This window comes from Mustela lutreola, chromosome 6, assembly GCF_030435805.1.
Source record: "Mustela lutreola isolate mMusLut2 chromosome 6, mMusLut2.pri, whole genome shotgun sequence".
In the NCBI taxonomy this organism is placed as follows: Eukaryota; Metazoa; Chordata; class Mammalia; order Carnivora; family Mustelidae; genus Mustela; species Mustela lutreola.
The window spans coordinates 68,673,840-68,690,805 of NC_081295.1; the positions used below are offsets into that span (position 1 = coordinate 68,673,840).

The window sequence follows — 16,966 nt, forward strand, 5'->3', positions numbered from 1 at the left end:
GGAAATCAAGAAGGAATTCCAGCGTGGAACTGTGGACTGAGCCAAGGGCTGAGGACTGGCACTCCATTCGACTATTCTATCTAGACTGACCTGTTAACCCTGGACGAGAAAGCCAATTAGGTCAGGAGCTGGAATGCAAAAAGAGCGCAGCTCAACTGAGTGAGATTTGCCCGTGGCCCTCAGAATCAGCGAGAAAGATCGGGAACTCGAAAGTGTTCACAGACCACCACCCCTGTGTTTCCCATTGTTTTCAAACCCAGTCAGAATTTTGCTTCAGATCCTGATGCTGCCACCAAATCTGTTTAAAAAATAAGGCAACCAAGTAAATCTGAGGATCTGGTTGGCTTTATTAAATGACTCATGACTTGGGCAGCACATAGGGGGAGCTCCCCTGAGCTGAACAAGAGACGGATTTTATAACTGAACCAATGAGAGTTTGCTCTTGGGTGGGTCAGAAACTACACAAGGTTAAGTCGTCGCACAAAGAAAGGTTTATTTGGGGGCACCTGGGTGGCTCAGTTGGTTAAGTGCATGCCTTTGGCTCAGGTCATGGTGCCTGGGTTCTGGGATCAGCCCCGTATCGGGAAGCCTGCTTCTCCCTCTTCCACTCTCCTGCTTGTGTTCCATCTCTAGCTGTCTCTCTCACTGTCAAATAAATAAATCTTTTTTAAAAAAGAAAGAAAGGTTTATTTGCAGCAAATAAGGAGATCACGGGGGTGGAGGAGTGGGGGATGGCTTCCAAAGCCATGACTGAGCAAAGGTGAATGGATTCTCTTTATTTAGGGTTAAGATGAATATTTAGATTAGGAAGCCTCATCATCTTGTGAAAAGGTGGGCGTAAGGTCGCACATGTGCCTTAAGGAAGCATGCCTATACATACATTACACGTATGTAGATGAGGCTCGAGAGCTCTTCCTTGGGCAGAGATTTTAGTAATAGAACGAAGTGAAGGTAGTCAGTTCTTGGTCTGTCTGCAGCTGTGAATCGGGAATTAAGGTCAAACTGGTCTTGTTTGTCTGGGCTGGCTGGAAGTCTTGTCAGGGCAGTCACTAGTGCCGGAAGGGTGGTTTTGGTTTCTATTTACCTGCGTTAAGACATAAACTGGAAAGAAGAGCTTAAGGGGACACCTGGGTGGCTAACTTGAGGCTGCCTTTGGCTCAGGTCAGGATCCCAGGATCATGGGATCAAGGTCGGTATCAGGTTCCCTGCTAGGCAGGGAGTTTGTCTCTCTATCTACTGCTTTCTCTGTTTGTGCTTTCTCTGTCAAATAAATAAATGAAATCTTAAAAAAAAAAAAAAAAAAAGAGCTTAAGGAACAATGTGGGCCAGAAGTTGGTGAGTATAAGCAAGTGAGCAGTAAAGGTCAGGTCTTGGGGTGTAGCTGGTGATGGTTTTTTAAGACAGAGGGAAGGCATTAATAGAGAAAAAAAGGGGGCACCTGGGTCTGTTAAGTGTCAGCCTTTGCCTCAAGTCATGATTCCAGGGTTCTGGGATCAAGCCCCATGTCGGGCTCTTTGCTCAACGGGGAGTCTGCTTCTCCCTCTCCCTCTCTGTGCTCTTTCTCTTTCTCAAAGAAATAAAATCTTAAAAAAAAAAGGGGGGGGGGGTTTGCACCTGAGTGGCTCAGTGGGTTAACCCTCTGCCTTCAGCTCAGGTCATGATCTCAGGGTCCTGGGATCAAGCCCCGCATCGGGCGCTCTGCTCAGCGGGGAACCTGCTTCCCCCTCTCTCTTTGCCTATCTCTTCCTACTTGTGATCTCTCTGTCAAATAAATAAAATCTTTAAAAAAAAAAAAAAGAAAGGAATTTATTAGCAAGAGACACGTTGTTTAGGCAAGGTTACCTTCCTAAGGGTAGTGATAGGGGCTTACCAGTAAATTTCTAGAATTGACCAGGAAATTCTGTGTTGATTGGTAAAAGGTTACATTTTCCTGGTGTTGCAATGACAGATAGGTTAGGTATTAGTTCTTGGTTTACTGACTAGGGGCCCTAAGTGATGCAGTTACAGGCCTGTGGTTTTCTTTTTAACATCAGTTTAATTAAAAAGGATATAACTCATGAACAGCCAGATGGAAGGGATGCATAGGGAAAGGGAAGGGACCCAGAGCCCCATGCCCTCTCCAAGCATGCCACTCTCCCCACATCTCCACGTGTTTGCCCAACCGGAAGCTCTCCAGACCCCTTTATTATATAGGCACACTTGATTAAATCATTGACCATGGCTACTAATTCAACTTCCAGGTTGAGTCCCCTCCCCTGAAGTCGGGGTGGGATTGAAAATTCCAACTCTCCAATCCCATGACTGGTTCTCCTACACCGACCTCACTTGGATCAGGGGCATCAGCTGGATCACCTGCGTTAGCTGGAATCACTGAGGAGATCAGGGAAGTATCCAAAGTGCTATGGCAAGCTAGTGGCTGTTCTGGGGCAATTCATTAAAGGATGCATTAGGCTTTTTGTGTACCAGGCACTGTGGTAGGCACTGGGGACATAGAGAAGTATGAGAGGCAATGCCCACCCCATTCAGTCTTTGCTCTCCCTCCTTTCCCTTGTTTTTGGTTCTTTCCACTTGGATGAGGTATGATTTCCTTTTGGGGCCTGCTACCTGGGTGCTGGTAGCGAATGGTCCTGCTGCTGTGGGTCTCCTTCCGACTCCAGGTAGTGGGATGTCGTACTTTCCCTCTACAGAGGCAATCCCTCCATCCTTGCAGAATTTGGTGGTATTAATCAAGGCTTCTCTCCACATAAAAGATTTGTTTTGGTCAAGGGCCATTCCAAAATGTGCCACTTTGGCATATTGATTATTTTAAACTAAAATGACTTAAGAAATAGATGATGTAGGGCGCCTGGGTGGCTCAGTTGGTTAAGTGTCTGCCTTTGGCTCAGGTCATGATCCCAGGATCCCGGGGTCAAGTCCTTCATTGGGCTCCCTGCTCTGCCTCTCCCTCTCCCACTCCCCCTGCTTGTGTTCCCTCTCTCCCTGTGCCTCTGTCAAATAAATAATATCTTTAAAAAAAAGAAAGAAAGAAAGAAAGAAACAGCCAATGCAAAAAGAACACTGACTTCTGGGTACCTGGAGGGCTTAGTTGGTTAGACATCTGCCTTCAGCTCAGGTCATGATCCCAGGGTCCAGGGATCAAGTCTTGGATCAGGCTCCCTGCTCAGTGGAGAGCCTACTTCTCCCTCTGCCTGCCACTCCCCCTGCTTGTGCTCTCTTTCTCTCTCTCTCTCACACTCTCACTCTATCTCAAATAAATAAAATCTTTTTTAAAAGTCTTAAAAAAAAAAACCAAAACACTGACTTCTTTATCTTCAGAAAAAAATAAATAAATCTCTTGTATAAAAAGTGGCCAATCTGTACCAGGAGATAAAGAGATTCTTATTACGAGGCATAGGAAGTTTAGAGTCAAAAAGGCTATATAAACAACCCTTGCTACCTTTTTAAATTTACTACTGCAGCCCACATTCTGTTTACAATTCCTTACTAACTGAAGCTTCCCAAGTTAAGTTTTCTTTGTCCTGTCAATTCCTCACAGATTTATTGCTTCTTTGTCTAAAAAGTGTAACAACTTCCTCCATTGGTCATTTTTTTAGGTCTCAGTGTCATTACCCTGTCTCTGTGTGCAAGTAATAAAACTTTTTTTTCCCCCTCCTGTTACTCTGTCTCATGTCCATTTAATTCCTAGACCAGCTGGAAATCCTTGGGAACACAGGAGTTGGTTCATCCCCTCCAGTTGGCGTGACCAGTGGGATCAACTTCCGCTGGATATTTGCTCTGAAGTTTCCATAGTTTCAAGATCTTGGGAGAACTGACATACGGCTGGCAGAAGGTAAGATTTCTTACCATGTCGGCCTCCCTGAATCTGTCTGTGAGGTCTGGTGGAGTGAGAATGATGACAGTCCTTTACTCTTTCTCTCAAGTTAAATTAGCAGGAGAAAATATTTGTGGAACTAGTTCCTTTGGCTTAGCGACTCTCAGAAAAAAGTTTGGTAGAGCACGGTTTGCTAAGTGATCCGTTTCCTTCCAGAGATGGTCTTTGTTTTCCTTTGTCTGTGTCTTTTGTCACAAAAGGGGAGTAAATCCATAAAGCGTAGCGTTCATGGCTCACATCAGACAGTGTCTGTGTGGACATACTTCATACTTCGCTGTGGGTCCCCTGTGTAAAGACTAGATGAGGTTTTTCCTTTTATCGTGTTCTCTGTCCTAAGAGCTTGGCTTTGTGACCAGTGAGAACATTTCCTCTGGTCTCAGCCATCTGGAAGGTGCATTTACTGGGGTGCTCTTTGGTGGCAGCCTTCTCTTTGCCCAGGTGAGCCGGCTCTCAGGGGGGTTTGTCCTAAGAAGTCCTAGACTGTAAGGGCCTTGGTCGTCTCAATCTTCATTGCTTGTGAGTGCTAGAAAAATCCCATTCCAGTAGCACCTGCCTCCTGTCACAGATTGGTGAGTCTGCAACTGGAAGCTTCGTACCTTTGTGGGAGACTGGAGACAACCTAATAATACCACGTCATTCCTCCCACCTGTCCCTGACGGTCTTTGCTTCCTTAGACTATTCTTGGAAGTAGACTGTTAGATCATGGGGGCTTCATCAACTATGCCCTCTCTAGGGACATCTCTTGTATCTTTGGTCAAACCATAAAAAGGCTTATTGGTTTGAGTGGTTGTGAATTGACATTAATAACAAAATCCTATTCATCATGGCCAGAGGATGGATCCTTGAAATTAGCTAAATTAAGGATTGCCTAGGTGGCTCAGTCGGTTAAGTGTCTGCCTTTGGCTCAGTTGGTTAAGTGTATGCCTTTGTCTCAGGTCATGATCCTGGTGTCTTGGGATGGAGTCCTGCATTAGGCTTCTTGCTCAGCCGGGAGCTTGCCTGCTTCTCTCTGCCTGCTACTCCCCCTGCTTGTGCACTCTCTCTCTCTCTGACAAATGAAATCTTTAAAAAAAATTTAAAATTGGCTAATTGTCTTATTAGTATAAGGCTATCCTTGACAAGATAAAAGAACAGACTCAGACTCAAGACAAAAATTAATATCTACATCCATTGTAGATTTCTCTTCCTCAAATCTGACCCCATCTCTCGTTTTTTTTTTTTTTTTTTTTTTTTTTTTTTTTTTTTTCAAAGAGGCAGGCAGAAGCAGAGGGAGAAGCAGGCTCCCTGCCCAGCAAGGAGCCCGATGTGGGACTCGATCCCAGGACGCTGGGATCATGACCTGAGCTGAAGGCAGCCGCTTAACCAACTGAGCCACCCAGGTGTCCCCCATCTCTTGGTTTTAACTTCTCTTTCCCTACAAGATTTTTTGTACAGTACTCCGGCTTAATCTCAAGTTCAAAGTATACAAACTACTCTTATAAATGCTAGAGGCCAAAAAGTGAATTTAGCATAAGAACCTGGGACAGACAGTGGGGTTTGCTTTGCTGTAATCAGGTTTTGCCAACCTTAGGCATTTCTATGCAATGACCTTGGCAGATGTAGCTTAGAACTGTGCACTCCCCCAGCCTGCCCCCAACTCACAGAAAATTCATGTCCCTTGAACAGCAGCAGATCTTGTAAATTATAAAGCCCCTTTTCCTCCACTTTCAAAAGATGCCTACCAAATTTAGAGGAATTAGAAAGGTTGATGGCTATTCACAAGCTCACTGAAAGAGAACTTGACTGGCAGCTAAGGGAAGGTTCTTTCAGCTTCTGATTATGCTATGGGTATGAGGCAAGACAGAAGGGCCCCAGGACACAGCCCCACTTCACAGAGGAAGCTGATGACCAGAATTTCTCCTAGGCCCTCCTGCAATTAATCAGTGGAAGACTTATCTAAGGACCTAATATCAAAAAAGTCCAAGGTTAAATTACGTACTTAGAAAAAAAGCTTTTATTAAAACACTTTATACAGAGTTTATCAAGGCATAAAGCTCTTGATTCCTGTTTTAGTTAAAAATATCCCTGGTATATATACATATATAAAGTTTAGTTAGGCAAATCCATCCCTTGATATTCAGGTTGCAATCCATGATCTTTGGGGGAATTAAAGGCAACTGTCTTTGTCTTACAAATCCCAAAAAACAAAACTAGAAATAAACTCTAAAAACAAGTCAAAGCCCACCTATTTTTACCTTAGGCAAAACCTTGCCTATTCCTCTTTAAATGCTTTATAGCTATTACAAAAGATCGAATATTGGAACAGAACTGTCCTGTACCTAAGAAAAGAAACAGTTTTTTAAATAGCAATTATCTCAAATTTCTTTAAATTTGCAAACAAAACAACTTGCATTCTTTCTCTGTCCCTTAGAGTTACAATTTCAACATGTCTTTGAAATGAAAACACAGTCCACAATTGTTTGAAACTGAAGAAAAAAGGCAGGGAAGGGAAGAGGGCTTTTTTTTTTTTTTAATGTCATTTTTAAAATTTATTTTTTATTTTCAGCATAACAGTATTCATTGTTTTTGTACCACACCCAGTGCTCCATGTAATCCATGCCCTCTCTAATACCCACCACCTGGTACCCCGACCTCCCACCCCCCCGCCCCCAGCCCCTTCAAAACCCTCAGATGGTTTTTCAGAGTCCATAGTCTCTCATGGTTCACCTCCCCTTCCAATTTACCCCAATTCCCTTCTCCTCTCTAACACCCCTTGTCCTCCATGCTATTTGTTATGCTCCACAAATAAGTGAAACCGTATGATACTTGACTCTCTCTGCTTGACTTACTTCACTCAGCATAATCTCTTCCAGTCCCATCCATGTTGCTACAAAAGTTGGGTATTCGTCCTTTCTGATGGAGGCATAATACTCCATAGTGTATATGGACCACATCTTCCTTATCCATTCGTCCGTTGAAGGGCATCTTGGTTCTTTCCATAGTTTGGCGACCGTGGCCATTGCTGCTATAAACATTGGGGTACAGGTGGCCCTTCTTTTCACTACATCTGTATCTTTGGAAGAAGAGGGCTTTTTAAAAATACAGAGTGCTAAGGGGGCAACTGGGTGGCTCAGTCACTTCAGACTCCTGATCTCACCCCAGGTATGGATCTCAGGGTCATGAGTTCACGCTCAGTGATGAGCTTTATGCTGGGTGTGGAGCTTACTTAAAGAATAAAAATACAAATTGCTAAAAGGGCTATGCCCAGACTCTAGCATCTCTAATGGATAATGTGTTCCAAAAAGTCCACCTTGGAGAAAACTTGGGTACTTTGTGCCTTTGTGGTAAAAATTTTCTACCACCTTTTCTAGGACCTAAGAGCCATTCTTTGAAATATAAACTTCAAAAAGAAAAAAAAGTTTCTCACCAGAAGGAAAAAAAAAAAAGAACAAGAAAAGGTATATAAAAATCAGGCCTATAATGTTCTCTCCACAAAACAAAAACTATAGGATCTTTGTTTACATCTGTAAGTATGTCCATATTGTTAAATAAGAGAAATCCATCAAAGTAAATGTTAAAGATTGAATTAGCTTATCAATCAGTTCATGAATTGGGCAGCATCCCATCCAACAATTAGAAAGTAACTCCAAAGTGCTACAGAAAAGGAACTGCTTTTATAGAGGTAGAGATGGAGCGGAAAAAGACAGTTATTAGCAAAGAATCCATTGTTGTAGGCAATTTGCCCCTCCTAAGGGAAATGGAAGGGGTCTGTCAATAAACTTCTTGTGCTGACCAGGAAATGCCATGTTGCCTGGTTAAAGGTTACATTCCTGGGGAGTTGAAACTGCAGTTTATTTAGGTATTAAGTCTTGGTTTACTGACTTGGAGCCTTAAAACTAAGCGACGCCATATTGGGCCTGTGGTTTTCTTTTTAACAATAGATAAGTTGTAAGTGTGAGATTTGCCTACATGTGGATGGTAGTACTAAAATTAGTTCATAAAAGAGCCCTGTTTAGTCAGTTTGAAGGCAAGAGCTTATTTTCAAGAACACATGATTTCGGAGAATATTCGTTGTTAAAGCTAATTTAAGGCTGTCAGTGTAGTTAAAATAGACATGTCTCTAAAATTACAATCTTAAAACTAAAACTTTTATTCTGTCTCAGCTTACTTAGAGTCAAATAGGCTGCTACTATCTCTGTTTTTAAAAAATAATTGACTTGGAGGGATAACTGACTTTGATATTTCAGAGTTTTTTATGGGTAATCTAAGTATAATTGTTAAGAACAAGTAAATTAGATATAAATTTTAAAAGTTTTTTTAGGTAAACTTTTAAAATAGTTTCCCTCATCTTTTTGGCAACTTGAAACCTTGAAGTCTTGCTAAGTGGTGAGTTAGGTTGAATCCACTGAGTATCTGGGTCATTTCTAAATAGACAAAATAATAACCATTAAATACTGAATATAGGTTTATCTACTTGTGGTTTCCTTATTACTTTAACAAAACTAAAGATTTGAGTCTCCTAGTAAACATGTTCTGTTCTTTATTAAACTTTTGTACTATGAAGAAACATATGTTGGGGCACCTGGGTGGCTCAGTGGGTTAAAGCCTCTGCTTTCGGCTCAGGTCATGATCCTGGGGTCCTGGGATCGAGCCCCGCATAGGGCTCCCTGCTCAGCAGGGAGCCTGCTTCCTCCTCTCTCTCTCTGCCTGCCTCTCTGCCTACTTGTGATCTCTGTCAAATGAATAAATAAAATCTTTAAAAAAAAAAAGAAACATATGTTTCTAGAAATTATGAAATATCTCCTTAAATTTGCCAATCTAAAAAATGCTGGAGAAACAGACAACTTACAGTTGTTTACTACTACTTCACTAGAAATTAAAGTTTCTAAGGATTAAGAGTTGTGATTAACATATGACTAAAGCTGCTAAAAATTATAAGGGAAATAACTCTGTCTGATGCATGTTTCTGGTAGGAAAAAGTATGAGGAAAGGCAATACATTTTTGTTGAGGGCAAAAATAAGTTTTCCTAAAGTGAGGCTAGTGATTTAAAAAGGGAAAACTTAAAATCTGATGTCCTTTGAAAAATAATTTTATATATAGCTAAGATTAGAATAAGTATATTTAAAAGAGGGTTTTGGAGAACAGTGTGGAGATTCCTCAAGAAATTAAAAATAGAGCTTCCCTATGACCCTGCAATTGCACTACTGGGTATTTACCCCAAAGATACAGATGTAGTGAAAAGAAGGGCCATCTGTACTCCAATGTTTATAGCAGCAATGGCCACGGTCGCCAAACTGTGGAAAGAACCAAGATGCCCTTCAACAGATGAATGGATAAGGGAGATATGGTCCATATACACTATGGAGTATTATACCTCTATCAGAAAGGATGAATACCCAACTTTTGTAGCAACATGGATGGGACTGGAAGAATTATGCTGAGTGAAATAAGTCAAGCAGAGAGAGTCAATTATCATATGGTTTCACTTATTTGTGGAGCATAACAAATAACATGGAGGACAAGGGGTGTTAGAGAGGAGAAGGGAGTTGGGGTAATTTGGAAGGGGAGGTGAACCATGAGAGACTATGGACCCTGAAAAACAACCTGAGGATCTTGAAGGGGCGGGGGATGGGAGGTTGGGGGAACAAGGTGGTGGGTATTAGGGAGGGCACATATTGCATGGAGCACTGAGTGTGTTGCAAAAACAATGAATACTGTTACGCTGAAAAGAAATTTTTTAAAAAAGTGAGTTTTAATATCAAAGGAACACTGATGGAAAATTAGAATTTGTTTTATCTCTCTGTTAAAAGAAATACTTTCTTAGATGATTGGTTTGGTTTTTATGAGAAATTACAAACAAAATTTTCGTTACCTTTTATGTAATCTGCCTAGAAAATGATTCTATGTTTTGTTTTTTATCAAATCTTTGATCATTCAAGAAGACAGTCTTCTTAATATTAAAATAGCTAAGACTTATTTACAACTATGAAAACTTCTGTATTTGCCTCTCATTGTCACTTTGGTTAAATCATTTAATAGTTTTATAATCTATGATCCTTCTTTTTTTTTTTTTTAAGATTTTATTTATTTATTTGACAGAGAGAAAGAGATCACAAGTAGGCAGAGCAGAAGGCAGAGTGTCATGTTGGGGGGGGAAGCAGGCTTCCCGCTGAGCAGAAGCCTGATGTGGGGCTCAATCCAAGGATCCTGAGATCATGACCCAAGCCAAAGGCAGAGGCTTAACCCACTGAACCACCCAGGTGCCCCATGTGATCCTTCTTTAATTAATGCTTGAAACTTTTGATGTTTTTGACATATTTCCTATAATTGAATTTTCTTAATGGTCTTATATTTAAGTAATCTCTACACCCAACATGGGACTTGAACTCATCACCCCAAAGTCAAGAGTCACATATTCTTCCAATTGAGCCAGCCAGGTGCCTCCCAAAATCAAATTCTTTTTTTTTTTTTTTTATTTAATATTATAATTTTATTTTTTTTCAGTGTTCCAAGATTCATTTTTTTTTAATATAATTTTTTATTTTTTATAAACATATATTTTTATCCCCAGGGGTACATGTCTGTGAATCACCAGGTTTACACACTTCACAGCACTTACCAAAGCACATACCCTCCCCAATGTCCATAATACCACCCCCTTCTCCCAAACCCCCCCAAAATCAAATTCTAAAATAAAGTCTTTTGCCTGCAATCTAACTGAAATGTTCCACAGGGCCCTTGGAACATTTCAGTGATTTTTTTTCTCATTGTTAAAGAGAGAAATTAGGCTTGTTTGGTATGTGAAATTACATGGGAAGTATTGTCAAACAAATATTACTAAACTGTCTTATATTTGTGTAGATATATGCTATTAAAGTAACTATTCTGGAAATTGTATGAAACTTCTAGAAATTTGATATGTCCTGGTATGTTGTTATCTTAAAATGTTAAGTGTCACAAAAATAACCAAATTTCCTTGTCAATTACATTGTAATGAATTTTAATCAGATTTTTAATCATGGGCATTTTTAAAGTCCTTTGTCATTCGTAGACAGTTACACTTTTACTCAGATGCTTTTACAAAAGCTTCCTGCAACTGTGTTTCTTCCTCAATGAGAAAGAACCTTGAGTATAGGTTTCTGAAACCTTAAGATCATAAGACTAAATTTGTTAAGAATTTCTGGAACTAGTAGAAAAACCAGATTCAAGCAGAAAAAAGATTAATAACATGAGACTAAATGAACTGAGAACAATTATAATTTTTTAAAAGATTTACTTATTTGTTTGAGAGAGAGAGAGAGAGAGAGAGAGAGGGAGAGAGAGTGGAGTAGGGGAGGAGCAGAGGGAGAAGCAGGCTCTCCACTGAGTAAGGAGCCCATTGCAGGGCTCGATCCCAGGACCCTGAGGTCATGACCTGAGCCGAAGGCAGATGCTTAACTGACTGAGGCACCCTAGGATGATTATAATTTTTATGACTTTCTTGTTTGAAACATTGTTGATCTTTTAACGTTTTATTTTTCCAGATTTAAGCAAACGTCCTCTTAAGCTAATTGTGACCTGCAATAATATGATAAAATAAGAACTTTTCAACAAATACTTTTTCTTTCTGTCTTATCCCTCCAGAATTTTCAGTGAATATTCTTATATTTTCATGGCAATGTTTTCATTTGCATAAATTCAACAAGAATCTGTTCTCCTTGTATCAGCACATAATTGGAAACATTGATTATATTACTGAGGCTTTGATTGGCATGTCATATTTGAGGGAAACCTGCAAAAACTTAGGTATGACCAGACAGCATTAAGGAAATAATGTTGGTTATATGGAGCCAATAAGGCCCCTTGAAAAAACAGCCTAATACCTTGCTTATGGGGTTGCTAGCAACGTTATAGGTAAAGGACATCACTTCTTGGAAGGTGCAGGAACCTCAGGCTATTTTGCAGATCTCAACAGAGAGGAATTAACCCGAATCTAAAGGTATTATAGCCAAAGTCTGATGGCAAGTATTTGGCTTGGCTTCTGACCTTGAGAGGCTGTTAAAAGTTCAATGTAGAGATTCTCTGTAAAAAGTTCCAGCAAAGCAGATTTAAAAGAGTATATATGATCAGTTGCTATTCTTGCTGAACTTACATATATAATCAGGCCAACATTGGTTCCCCCCAACCTTGGTTTATTTTATAAACAAATCAGTCTTAATTTGGCTATCTTTGGTAGAATGATAGTGATTATAAAGAGGAAAATTATGTTTTCATAACACACCTTTATGGATATTGGGTTCTAAAACAGTTCTTTATAAACAAAACTAATTTTTTCTAGGTGCCTTCAGTGTCTGGCCACAAATCCTAGTTATCATCTCCAATTTTTTCCCATAATTTTGACTGGAATCAATTCATAAATAAACTTCCCCTTTTCTTGAAGCCTTGCAAACTAATACAAACAACTTCATGTAAACTTGAGTGAAATCATAACAGCTCATTTATAGACCATCTTCATGCCTGTTGTTCTGTGGGAGCAGAAGGGTCACCAGAGACATTTGATGTACAAACTGAAAGTCTTCCAGATTACCACTGCCTGCCCTCACCCAGTTTGAAGATGCATTTAGCCTGACATCTAGAAATCTCCACTGACTACTCAGAAATCAGAAACCAGTTTTATAATTTATCTAATCTTAACCATTGCTTTTCTTCTGCTTTCATAAAAATGCCTCTTATTTATTATATAATTAATGCAATCCTAGGTTTAACTTTGAAAATACATAAGCATCACAGCCTTCTGACTTGAGTTTTATTAAACTAACCTATTGTCAGAAATAAAAGACCACTGAAGTGAGATAAAACAGTCTGCCAGCTCAACTTCCTTTGGAAGTTTCAGAGGAGGGAATCATAGGGACCAAGAGCAGGCCACCCCAAAATGTGACACTTTAGCATATTGATTATTTTAAATAAAAGTTACTTAAGAAACAACCTATGCAAAAAGAATATTCTGACACCCCATCCGCCAATGTTGTTTCCCGAAAACATGAAATGAATCTCCCTGTGCAAGGTAGCCTGTCCATACTGAGAGGTAAAGAGATCCTTATCCCCAGAGACAGAAAATTTAGAGCCAAAAAGGCCATATAAACAACCCCTGTTACTTTTATTAATTTATTACCCCAGCCCAAACTCTGCTTAGAATTCCTTACTAAATGAAGCTCCTCAAGTTAAGTTTTCTTTGACTTGTTGATTCTTCACAGATCTATTGTCTGTTTGTCTAAAAAGTATGAAAACTGCCCACTTTGGTTATTTCTTTAGGTCTCAACTTCATTTGAGGGCCTCCATGCACACTCCATAAAATATTACGTTTTCTCCTGTAGATATGTCTTATGTCAATTTAATCTCTAGACCAGCTGGAAGGTCCTGAAGGGTAGAAGGAAATTGTTTCTTCCCCACCAGGACAATTTCCCCAAGCTCTCTCCTCTGTAAGAGCAGAAAGGCTACCTTTCAGGAGTTTGGCTCTTGGTAGGTGGCTTAGCAAAGCTGACACAGTGACAGTACTGATCAGGGGACACAGCTCAGGTACCACAGTAGGGACTGATGGTCCCCAACCAGTTACTGTTTCAGCCAATAGTGTTCTACTCCAAGAACTGGTTATTCATCTGAAGACCTTCTCTTGATGTAATATATGCTACATAGGCCACAAATGATAGATTGACTAGGTGGTAACACATGAGGACAGGGGAAGGGTTATTTAGTCCAGTGATTAAATTTCTGTCATGTCTTGAGCCTGAGCTTCTGGGCTGCGACCTCCACTAGTGCTTCTCAAGTTCTCCCTCACTTGAGACAAGAAGGCTAGGAGGGCTGCAGTTTCAGTTTGAAACTTCCCTTTCCTCAGGTTAATTAGGCTCTAGTAAATAGTTTCCCTGGAGGCAGTCTTTTGTTAAGGAGAACAAAATGCTCTCCTTTTGTTAGGAGAACATTGGGCATATTTTCCCCCTCCCCCTCTAGGAAGCATGATGCAGAGGATTTGTCTCCACTGTTCTCCCAGGGGATCTGTAGGGTTCTTAGAGGTAAAGCTCACAAAAGTGTGATGGCCTCTCTGATACTGGGACCTCCCTAAGATTTTTACTCTTAAGCTTGTCCACACAGAGTGTCTGGCAATTAGTCAGTGGCAGTTAATGTGGTCATACCAGTTCTGGCCCCAACCACCTATATCTTAGAATGTGACCTCATTTGGAAACAAGATTGTTTCAGATAGAAGTTAAGATGAGGTCATTCTGGAATAAGGTGGGCACTAAACCATATGACTCATGTCCTTTTAAGAAGGGGAAATTGGGATTCAGACATGCATACAATTAGAATGCCATGTGCAGACACAGGGAAAAGGCAGCCATTTATGCAGAGAGAGAGAGAGAGAGAGAGAGAGGTCTTGAACAGATCCTTCCCTTGCCGTCCTCTGGGAGAACCAACTCCACAGACACTTTGATCTGAAACTTCTTGCCTCTAGAACCATGAGGTAATACATTTTTGTTGTTCAAACTGCCCAGTTTTGGGCACCTTGTGATAACAACCCTAGAAAACTAAAACATACCTATCCTTATTAGATCCTCACAGATCCTTGCAGTAAGAGTCCTTTGTTATGTAAGATTTGTTTACATCTGTGTCTACAATGCAATACCATAAGGCTTGCTTAGAATAGATTTTGTAATGTATTTATAAAGTAAAAGTCCAGGAAATCACATGATTAATTGTGTTTTCTCTCTGTACATGTCAGGACTTGCTCTGCTCATCAGTGGTCATCAGACTTCAGCATGATCACCTCTAAGTTGCTGGCTTATGTGGCAGTTTCAGTTCTCTGTGTCTTCAGAGTCAGCTCCCGGGATACATTTATTGCAGCTGTTTATGAACACGCAGTGATATTACCTAATGCCACCCTGATACCAGTGTCCCATGAAGTGGCATTAGCATTAATGAGCCAAAATCTGGATCTTTTGGAGGCAGCGGTCACTTCAGCAGCAAATCAGGTACCATCTCTCAGGCGTGTTGGATTCCACCAGGAGAAGGGGTAGGGTCTTAGGAAGCAGGATCCCTATCAGGTTTGGTTAATACTTTTGGAAGACATATGTGTCAGGGTAGCCAACAACTTTGTTGTACAATCAGACTCCTATCTCCTTCTCAAAACTATTATAGCTGGGGCTCCCAAATAATGAGACCAAGTTAAGAAAAGAATGGCTTCATCGTCATGAAGGCGGCAACAGACCGTTGAGGAACTTGCTGTACATTCAATGACTTAGTTGCTCTATTTTGCTACACATGGAGAGTGGAGGACAAATGAGTCAAGACCGGATGTTCTGCTCAGAGTATCAGTAGCCTTGATACACTTTTGTGCTCCTAAGCTTGTACAGGTTTTTGGATTAATTCATAACATCAAAATAAAGTTAAGTTGCAAACTACTTAACAAGATGTATTATGTACTTCATACTTCATTCTAATTATAGATTAACTGTATATTAATGCATATAAGTCCTGAGTTGAATGAAGGGTTAGGTATAAGTGGGTGGTTTGAATGGATATGATTGAAACAAGGTATTTGTAGATCAGGTGTAGAGGAGGACTTTGCAAAGTGGGATGAGTCATGACTACATACATATCACTGATATCTACCAATACATATTCTTAAACAATACAAACATTTTAAAGATTAATAAGAATTCTGAGGTTCTTTTTTATCCTTAGTAGGACTATTTTCTTAAAGGCTGCAGCTTTCAGGGTGACTCTCCCATATGAAGGTGCCCAGGTGCATCTGGGGTGTACCTCTGGGCTTGGCACCTTTAAGGGGAATCAGTGTCTGAGTGCCCTCCTCCTGAGAAACCAGAATCACTTTTGCAGGGTACAGAGCAGGGAGGGTTGGAGTGGAGCAGGAAGTAGAACAGAGACTTTGAGTATAAATCGATTCCATGTCACCCGGGTACAAAATCTACCCAAAGTCCAGGGAGGGGGCCAATTTTAAGAAGAGTTGGGTTTATGCTTCACAACGGCAGTGGATAGCAACCCTGTGAATAACCATAACCTCTTGATGTTTATGAAATAATGGAAACATTATATAGAAATGGTGATGTGGAATTAGACAATGCAATTGTGCAAAGAAAATAAATTTTAAAAATATAGAAAACAAAAGATTAAGATTGAAAGGAAAAGAAAAAAAAAAGGCCTAATGGCAGTTGCTCATCCACCCACTTCCTCAGGGCCTCTTACAGACCCTGTCTTGGATTCTTTGCTTCTCCGAGAAATATTTTAATTAAGCTACATTTTTAACAGGGTGCAGATATTATTGTGACTCCAGAAGATGGTATATATGGCTGGAACTTTAACAGGGAAACTATCTACCCATACCTGGAGGATATCCCAGACCCTGAAGTCAACTGGATCCCTTGTATTAATCCCAGAAGGTAATCCCAAACAGGTAGTAGACAATCCAATCATGAACATGCACTTAGTTTACCTGGGAGGACTTTTTAGTAGATCACCACCTAAGATCCACTATCAACTCTAAGTTCAAGATAGTTCTATTTTTCTTCTTCTGTGGATACATTTATTAGGAAAGTGATAGGAATTGTGAAATCACAGAAATCAGTGCTGGAAGGTAACATAGAAATAATCAAATTCTATGTGAATATATTTCCATTGAGGGAAGGAATCTGGAGAGACAATAGCATAACTTGCTTAGGGTTACAGGGGTAGTTGGTTAGCAGGAGAACCAGAATCAAACTCTAGTCTTCTGACTTTTTTTTTTTTTAAGATTTTATTTATTTATTTGACAGAGAGAGATCACAGTAGACAGAGAGGCAGGCAGAGAGGGAGGGAACAATAGCTAGCCCCTCAAGATCCTGGAGACCTTGCTTCCTCAGGGACTTACATCATCCCTCATCCTCTTTGTCCTTACCCACCGCTGAGTCCACTCCTACTCTGCCTTTAAAAACTGACTGTCATCTGGTTCAGGGTCCAAGTCCCTACTCCGCTGTGCTGGGTATACTTGGGCCGAAGCTTAAGCTTGTCAAATAAACTCTTGTGTGATTGCATCGGTGCTTGGCTCCTTGGTGGTCTCTCGGATGTGAAAACTCAGGCATAGTGTGTGTGTG

The 16,966-nt window shown here is 40.4% G+C and overlaps 1 protein-coding gene across 1 annotated transcript in view; it reads left to right on the top strand.

Moving 5' to 3' along the window:
* Nucleotides 1-16,966, top strand: part of LOC131833787 (pantetheinase) — a 48,527-nt gene that overhangs the window by 11,451 nt on the left and 20,110 nt on the right. Inside the window, exons 2-4 of the mRNA XM_059177523.1 lie at nucleotides 3,686-3,829; nucleotides 14,602-14,851; nucleotides 16,146-16,276. Of these exons, the coding sequence (XP_059033506.1) occupies nucleotides 14,639-14,851; nucleotides 16,146-16,276 (344 nt within the window). The 5' untranslated portion in view covers nucleotides 3,686-3,829; nucleotides 14,602-14,638. The remainder of the gene's footprint in view (nucleotides 1-3,685; nucleotides 3,830-14,601; nucleotides 14,852-16,145; nucleotides 16,277-16,966) is intronic.